Source organism: Amphiprion ocellaris, chromosome 8, assembly GCF_022539595.1.
Source record: "Amphiprion ocellaris isolate individual 3 ecotype Okinawa chromosome 8, ASM2253959v1, whole genome shotgun sequence".
Classification (NCBI taxonomy): Eukaryota; Metazoa; Chordata; class Actinopteri; family Pomacentridae; genus Amphiprion; species Amphiprion ocellaris.
The window spans coordinates 3880124-3889329 of record NC_072773.1 but is presented as its reverse complement, the minus strand read 5'-3'; the positions used below and the strand labels follow the sequence as shown (position 1 = coordinate 3889329).

General features: G+C 42.6%; 1 protein-coding gene across 1 annotated transcript; it reads right to left on the bottom strand.

Annotated features, from left to right (window-relative positions):
- Positions 1 to 2492: 2492 nt before the first annotated feature.
- Positions 2493 to 3617, bottom strand: LOC111570584 (olfactory receptor 14A16). The gene has a single exon (XM_023273433.3). It carries the CDS (start codon positions 3615 to 3617, stop codon positions 2493 to 2495), a length of 1125 nt encoding a protein of 374 aa, XP_023129201.2.
- Between the last annotated feature and the right edge of the window lie 5589 nt (positions 3618 to 9206).

Genomic DNA, 9206 nt, shown 5'->3' with positions numbered 1-9206 from the left:
TCTTGTTGAAACATCCAACTGTGTCCAAGATCAAACTTCTGCTGATGGTTTTAGGTTTTAATCCTCCTTCTTCATTATTCCATTTACTTCGTGTAAAGCTCCACAGAGCATGATACTGCCACCACCATGTTTGATGGTAGGTTTGGTGTTCTTGGGGGTAAAAAAAAAAAAGTCTAACACTCGCATAAGACAGTCTGAAACCAGTCCTAAAAAAGTCAAAAACCAGTGCAAAGTCGAGACCTAATCCAAACCTAAACTGATCATGAAAAAAAGTCCAAGACCCGCCAAGACAATCTAAATCCAGTCCTAAGTCAGGGCCAAATCTAGTGTGAAGTAAATTCTTAACCAACTCTAAATCACATCCAAAACAAGCACAGAACCAAGACTGAAACCAAACATAAACCAGTCCCAAGAAAGTCCAATACCAGTCCAACATACAGTTTAACCACAAGAATACCAAACCTCCCATCAAGCAGCTGCTGACCTTCTACAGGTGCTCCATGGAGAGCATTCTCTGCCATGGCATTCAGGTGTGGTTCACAAGCTGCACTGAGGCAGACAAGAAAGCTACACACAGTCATCAGAAAATCATCAATACACAGCTGCCATCTCTCACTGACTTACACAACGCCTGCTGCCTGGGCATGGGCCACAAACACTACCCACCCAGGTAACCACCTGTTTACTCTGCTGCCCTCAGGGAGGCGCTACAGGTCCATCAAGACCCGCACCTCCAGACTGTTAAACAGTTTTTACCCCTGTGCCATAAAGCAGCTGAACCAGTGCAATAAATTCCAGTGCAATAACTCTTGAACCGGTACATTTAGCATGGGCAATGCAGTTTTGTGTGGGTTTGTGCAATATTTATTTTCTGTTATTTATCTATTTATTTTCATACATATATAATATATACTTTGCATAGTATATATATATTTTTAATTCATATATTTTATCTGTATCTTTTGTCATTGTTTTATCCCACGAAGGAGTTGCACTCAAAATTTCGTAGTACATATGTCCAATGACAATAAAGGCATTTGATTTGATTTGATTTGATTTGATTTGATTTGATTTGAAGCATGGTGGTGGCAGTATCATGCTCTGGGGCTTTCTAGAAGTGCTTCTGGACTGGTTTCAGACTGTATGTTGGACTGGTTCTGGACTTTCTTGGGACTGGTTTGTGTTTGGTTTCAGTCTTGGTTCTGTGCTTGTTTTGGATGTGATTTAAAGTTAATTTAGGATTTATTTTACTCTGGATTTGGTCCTGGATGAGGACTGGTTTCAGATGGTCTTGAACAGGTCATTTTTCAGGAGTAGTTTAAGTTTGGTTTTGATCCAGATTTTGTATTAGTTTTTGGCTTTTTTAAGTACTAGTTTTGGACTGTTTCTAAAACTGGTTTCAGTTTTGGTTTTGGACTGGTTTCAGACTGTATTCTGACAGGGTCTGAACATTTTTTGGACTGGTTTAGGTTTGATTTTGTTCCTGGTTTTAGAACTTTTAGGACTGGTTTAGGAACACCAGACCTACCATCAAGCATGGTGGTGGCAGTATCATGCTCTGTGATACTGGAGCTTTACACAAAGTAAATTGAATAATGAAGACAGAGGATTAAAACCTAAAATCATGAGCAGAAAGTTGATCTGAGACACAGTTGGATGTCCAAGATCAACCCAGCACTGGAAAGAAAGACAATACAATAGAAATCCTTTATTAATCACCAAGGGCAAACAAACAGGTCAGTGCAAGTTATTTTTCTCATCCAGTGTTGACTTCGTTGCTGTGTGGCTGCTGAACTGTGTGAACAGCAACCACAGTCCTGTTTCTTTTTGATCACACTTTCTAATATTGGATCATTTTCCCCAATTAATAAATTACCAAGTATAACATTTTTGTGTTGTTTGTTTCATTGGGTTCTCTCTCTTAACTTTTAAGATTTGTGTGACTCTCTGCTGATATTCAGGTTCACATTTATACAGAAATACAGAAAATTCTAAATGCCCCACACATTTTAAAGGATCCACTTTCTCTGTGTTTGTGAAAATGCAGAACAAAGTAGCTCAGTGCTGTTACTCACATGGCAGTCTGGACCCAGAACTGAGCCGGAGATACATAACATCTGCAGCAACACTCTCAATTATAGAGTCCTCTGAAGTCACATAAAGCAGCTTCTCACTGACTGATCACAGCAAACATAACAAAATACATTTCTATGAGTTACACAGGTGCAACTTTACATTCATCTTTTTGCATAAAATATGAATACACGATTAATCTTCAGCACAAAGAGCACCTCCTGCTGTTCCTAAATAACAGATTTAACGTGTCCTTTGGATTTTTTTGCAGCTTGATTAAAATACTGCAGCAAGAGTCGAATTCAGCTCTTTCTCTTGTGTTCCCTGATTGCAGCTGCTCCAGAGGCAATGACAAGTCAAGCATCGGGTTTGAGCGGATGGTTTCTATTGGTCGTACTGTAAAACACGCAGAGCTCCGTCTAAGCCTCCTGAGCTCGGTTCTGATGCGCACCGTCTCCAACTCTCTCCGCTACATCCGCGACCTCCTCCGTGACCCGGTGGATCAGGCGGCGCAGCGCCTGGCGCACCTCCGCGTTCCTCAGCCCGTACTGCATCGGGTTGATGCACGGCGGCACCATGAGCATCATGAGCAGGGACACGTGGAGCACCGCCGCCGTGGCCGTGGGTGCGGGCTTCACCGTGCACACGTCTCCAGCCTGAGAGGAGCGTCCCGTCATCGCCGCGTTGCCCCGAACCTCCCACAGCGCGTCCGAGACCACTTTGAGCAGCAGCGGCAGCAGCTGCATCAGGAACATGCCGCAGTCCAGCAGCACCGTTTTACGCGCCTTGTTGTTGTCCGCGTTGAACGGGATCACCGCGTTACGCGCGTCCTGGTACATCCTGCAGTAGGAAAAGAAGAAAACCATCAGGCACAGCAGCAGCGTCACGGTGCCCACCACTTTGCGGAAGATGGCAGAGGATCGGGGAAAGCCCATGTGCTGCTCCATCATGTCCGGCTCGCACAGCAGCCCCATGGTGACCGACCCGCTGCTCTGCGCGCCGCCGGTGTGCAGCAGCGCCATGGTGACGACCCCGACGGCGATGGAGAACATCCAGATGAGGGTCAGGACTCTCCGCAAGCACGCCTCGGTGAGAATGACCAAGTAGTGGATGGCGCGGCACACGAACAGGTACCGCTCCAGAGCCATGCAGGTGATGGTGAGGAGGCTGGTGAAGATGCTGGTTGATCCTATAAAATACTGAACGTAGCACCAGGTGCGGAACGGCATCGTGCGTCGCTGGACCAGAGAGTGGATGACCGCCGGGCCGAAGGTGGTGATCTGCATGAGGTCGCTCAGGATCAGGTTCTTCACTAAGGTGAAGCGCGGCTGCCAGGAGAGCTCCTCGGACCACCACACTGCCAGCAGGGTGAGAAGGTTCACCAGGAACGAGAAGAGAGTGAACAGAACAAAACCGCAGACGAGCGCCGGCACCGCCTGACCGTAGGGCAGGATGGAGAGGAAGAGGCATCCCGCCGTGTCCAGCGGAGGCTCGGTGAGGTTCTGTCCGCTGGAACAGTCGGTGAGGTTGCGGGTCTCCAGCATCACAGCTGTTGGTGTCTCAGCCTCAGCATCTTATTCTGGCAGCAGCATCCTCCTCATCCTCTCTGGTCAGCTGCACACCTGGACTGAGACACTGTGGACACAAACCCACGCCCACACTTCTGTGCGCAAACTGGTGCGTTCTAAAACAAGAGCGCTCCACAATGTGGAATATATCCATAATATATGGTGCATGTTTAAGCCTGATGTGTGGAAATGCATGTGACAAAGAGCAGAACTGATTTATCTGGACCGAATAGTGTTTACATGCAAATACACACAACTTTCTGTCTGTTGTTAAACTTTTCTTATTACTGTGATCAAAGAAATGTTTGCAGTAGAACCAGATTTTACTGAAGCTGCAACGATTATGCCACCAGTTGTCTGATTTGATAACTGATTAGTTGGTTTGAGTCAATTTTAAAGGTAAAAAGTCAAACATTTCTGACTCCAGCTTCTTAAATTAGAACTTTTTGTTGTGATGTCAGGTTTTGATAGTGAAACTGGCTCCAGCTCCAGATTACAGTGTTCTAATGTTTCTGATGTTTGGTCTAACGTCATAGTTTAAGATGAGATAAGCTTTTATTAATGCAGAAATTTGGGGGGAAATTAGTTTTTTGTATAACAGCAAAATAAAAAGTAGGAAAAAATACACATAAGCAGTGATTCTTCCTTGTGCATTTTTAGGATATTGCAGAGGGGAAAAAATCCTCTGGATGTGGAAAACAACAGTATTGCTCATGTTAATGGTACTGCATCAGTAGAAATACTCATATAAGAAATACAGATGTTACACAGATTCTTGTCATTCTTACAATATTTTTTTCACACACACGAGAATCTGTGCATATAGTGCTCAGATTCTCGTATATGTGGGAAAAACTGCTTAAATCCAGCTTTTACGGAACACACTGATGGTCAGACTTTTCCTGCATGTATGTACAAAATGTCTGATAAAGGTGTTGTTTGATCCACAACTAACAATGTTTAGTTTACTTTGTTTTTTGTTGTTTATTATAAACTAGACAGCAAACTAAATACTCTTGGTTGTGTACCAAACGGGACCTTTTTCTGACATTTTCTCTGTCCATCTGTACAGATATCACACAGATTTTTGTGTATGTGGAAAAATCAAGTGTTTTTAAATGTATAAAATCTTCACAGTGGACTAGTTGAATGTGTAATCTTGACACAAGAGTGTCACTTCAACTGTAATTTTCATGATTTATGGATGTGCATAATGGATAAAATAGAGAAAATGATCTCTTTTGCATTCATTCTCTGAGTTACAATCTTTGAAATATGACTTTAATGTATGACATAGAGTCATTTTTATGCACTGATAATGTTTCAGTGACAATGTTGAGCTGCAGTCAGTACTTGGCAAATGGAAAACTGCTTTATATGAGCGTTTTAAAGGGCTGGATCAGTTCTGATGTGGAACTCAGAGCAGCTAAAATAATGCAGAGACATGAGGATAATTACTTTCTATTACAATCTCTTTTTTTGAGCACCACCTCCAGCTAAAAGCATTTCCTTTCACTCTTGTCTGAATAATAATAATAAGAAGAAGAAGAAGAAGAAGAATTTAAACATAACTTTCGTTTAAATCTATTTATTCTCTTAGCACCAAAAATACACAAAAATCTGAAATTAATCAGTAACATCAACGTCAATCATATTCTTTCACAACGTAGTCACTGTGAGCATCAGGTGGGTTGAATTACACTAATAATAATGTTTTTAGTATGTTTTTTGTGTGCAATGCAGGAAACGTATTAAAGCATGTTTTATGTCAGGAAAACTGCAATTCCAGCTTTTCTATGTGGTTATTTATGGACAGTTTCGGCTGTTCTTTGCATGCGTTCTCTCTCAGCTGATTCTTTAAAAACAGATTTCTAATGTTCTGATTCAATTCAGTTAAATTCAATTTTATTCATATAGCGTCAATTACAGTTCAAATTGTCTCAAGACGCTTTACAGAACCCATATGCCTGAACCAACAGAGCAGCCCTAAGGCGACAGTGGCAGGAAAAAACTCCCTTTTAACAGGGAAAAAACCTCAAGCAGAACCCGACTCTGGATGTGGAGGAACCCATCTGCTGCTGGCCGGCAGGTTGAGAAGGACAGAAGAGGTAGAGAGGCTGGTGGACAAGGAAACATATAACAAGCACTGGGATACATGCATGATACGAGTAACATAGAGGATACATACAAAGTACAAGCTAGCATTGAAATTACAGTAGAATTACATAGTTTACTGTTATGACGTACGGCTCTGGTATTAATTAAACATATATAGCTGGTAGTGAGATGCAAACAGAATGTAGATGAGCAAATGAAGTATAGTGAGGATGATGAAGAGTAGACTGGTGGAAATGCTGGAAGCAGTGGGCTGGAGGAAGGTCAGCAGCAGCAGCATCCCACAGATGGAGACTAGGCCAGTAGGTGGGAGAACCACCCCAGATCTGAAGCATCCAGCATCCAGCTCTGGGACCAGGGACACTCGGAGAAAGGACACAGAAAGAAACAGAGTGAATGTAATGCAATAATGGTATATATAGTAAATACATAGGTAGTTAGAGAAGGGCTCAGTGCATCCAGAGAGGTTCCCCAGCAGCCTAGGCCTATAGCAGCATAACTAGGGGCAAACTAAAGGGACGTCAAGAGGGGAAGTCAGTTGCACCCCATACATGCGGACTATGTGAGATTTAGGACCATCTAAAGCCTTGGATGTTGGCCAAAATACTCCAAGTAGTTCTAAGATGAAGAAATAGTCAACTGTACCAAATTTCAAAATCAAATGTGGTTTTCTTAAAAAAAGAAAAATCACCTTTTCTGCTATATTATCTAGAGCCATTTGCAAAGATAAAACAGTATAATGACACTAATTGGGCTCAATTCAGCACCAGTGTTGGACTTCTTTGAACAGCAATTAAATTACACAAGGCAGCTGAAACATCTCTTGTGACAAGGCTGTCTTTCATATCTGACTGAAGTGGGACACAGGCTCCCTCAAAACACATTAGAAATGAATTGGCATCTGTTACTGCAAACCAGAGGTAAAGTTTTATCACTAATTTACAATTGCAGCTTCTTTTTTCGTTTATAATAAATAAACTTTTCCTATGACCATTTCTTTCTTTGGAAATGAGAAAAAGTGACAAGATATGACGTTATATTGATGAAAATGGAGAGAGATAGGTCTATTTGCTGAAAATATTAAGAGCAGGAAATGCTGGGATACTGCTCTATGCAAGATGCATGTTAATTGGCAGGGATCTTGAAGTTACAGGAGAGGAATTTATCTGAAAATGTGACATGTGGATGATGTGTGTAGAAGGCTGACATGATGATGATCCACAATAACAGAAGGACAAAGTCACTCTGCTGCTTTTAGAGAAAAGCTGATTGATGAGGACAAAGTAATGTTGAGCTGCACATTCAGAACCTGAACACATCTGATGGATCATCAATGATTTTATCTGCATCTTTTATTCTTTATTCAGATTAAAGCGCTGCAGTTTGTCAGAGATCAGCTGTGATTCTCTGGTCTCAGCTCTGAAGTCCAACCCCTCCCATCTGGAACATCTGGACCTGAGTAAGAACGACCTGCAGGATTCATCAGTGAAACATCTGTTAGATCTTGTGGAGAATCCAGACTGCAGCCTGAAGACTCTGAGGTCAGTAGAAGGTTCCATCAGTCTCTGCTGCTTCCAGCAGTTTTCTACTAAACACAGTCAGTATCAAAGCAAAGATCCAGAGTCTCCTGTAAACCTGCAGCTTCTCAGTGAAGCTCTGAGAGCAGAATGGAGACAGAAACACAGAGACAGCAGTCAGCCAATCAGAGGAGCCACAAGCTTGTTGTCATGGTGTGTTTGAGTGGATGTGAAGCCGACTGTTGTTGTTGTGTTGATGTGTTGAGGAAAAAAAGCTGATTCCAGCTGCCAGCCTTCCAGATGTGCAGAGACAGTGGTCCTCCTTCATCAGAGTGTCCATCAGATGTGGTCTCACTGCTTGTTGTCTCATTTCAACAGTGATCAGCTCAGTGTTTCCTCCAGGATTGTTTTCAGCAGTGGGCGAAGGCTCTCTGGGGAGCCGTCGCGGCGTAAACAAATGACACTGGACTGCAGATTTTGCTTTTACAACTTATTTATTTAATGGCCAGTGTGATTGCTTTTTAAAGGTTAAATGTAAAAATAAAAAATAAAATTAAATAAATTAAAATAATACAATAAATAATAATTTCTTGATTGGGCTGTAAAATTAGTGGCAAAGTTTGCACCCAGGCTCAGAAAAATGAATTTTCCCCCTTTTTTGTAAAAGAGCTCTAAAGCTCTGTTATAGGGAAATTCTGAGAGCTGATGCTCAGCATCATACAGGCTGCAAGGTGATCCCTCTGCTGCCTGTTTCCTTCTGATGTTCAGCATCATACAGGCTGCAAGGTGATCCCTCTGCTGCCTGTTTCTTTCTGATGTTCAGCATCATACAGGCTGCAAGGTGATCCCTCTGCTGCCTGTTTCCTTCTGATGTTCAGCATCATACACGCTGCAAGGTGATCCCTCTGCTGCCTGTTTCTTTCTGATGTTCAGCATCATACAGGCTGCAAGGTGATCCCTCTGCTGCCTGTTTCCTTCTGATGTTCAACATCATACAGGCTGCAAGGTGATCCCTCTGCTGCCTGTTTCCTTCTGATGTTCAGCATCATACAGGCTGCAAGGTGATCCCTCTGCTGCCTGTTTCCTTCTGATGTTCAGCATCATACAGGCTGCAAGGTGATCCCTCTGCTGCCTGTTTCTCAAGTCAGTCTTCACCTACAAACACTAATGAGATTGTTTCACTCAATTTCCTACACCCTAATCTTTTTAAAATTGTTTCTAGTTTGTGTCTGATGATATATTATTACATGTCTTACCCTGCTGATTGTTGAAAAATCCCTCTCACAGTTGACATTAGAGATGGGAACCGTCAGGGCATTGGCTGCCAGCTGGCTCAAGGAGGGATACAGCTGCACCCCTCATCATTCTGGGATGACAGTTTTTCTGTTGTCGTTAGTTGGTCAATATCCTGAAACACATTAAACACAGCAGGACGACATGTCATTAAATAGGTTCCTCCATCATCTTTCTGCTGAACTCCCCCATTAAGTTGGACCTAAGATTTTACCTGAAGAGCTCCTGTGAGTAAATGCTGCTTGTAGGATGATCATTCCTGCAGCAGAGTGGTTTCAGGCTGCAGGAGTTTTTTGGACAAGGTCTTGAGGTCTTCAGTGACGACAGCATCATCTTCTTTAAGTGCTTTGGGTCCCAGCACATGGAAAGCTCCAGTTTTCTTGAGGTTTTGAAATCTGCTGTCCAGGAGACCATCCAGATATGGCCTCATTACCTAAACATGGAACATAAAAGAAAATGAGGACTGACTTTGATTAACTGAAACCTTTACACAGGGAGATAAGCTAAGAGACTGGTCTCCTTCCCAGAAGTGCCCTGTTGAGGCATTTTGACTTCAAATATTGAGTTGAGTTCATTCAACTCGTTAATTAAGTTCACAGGAAACAGTATAATCCCCATTAATGTTCACCTTGGCTTGAAA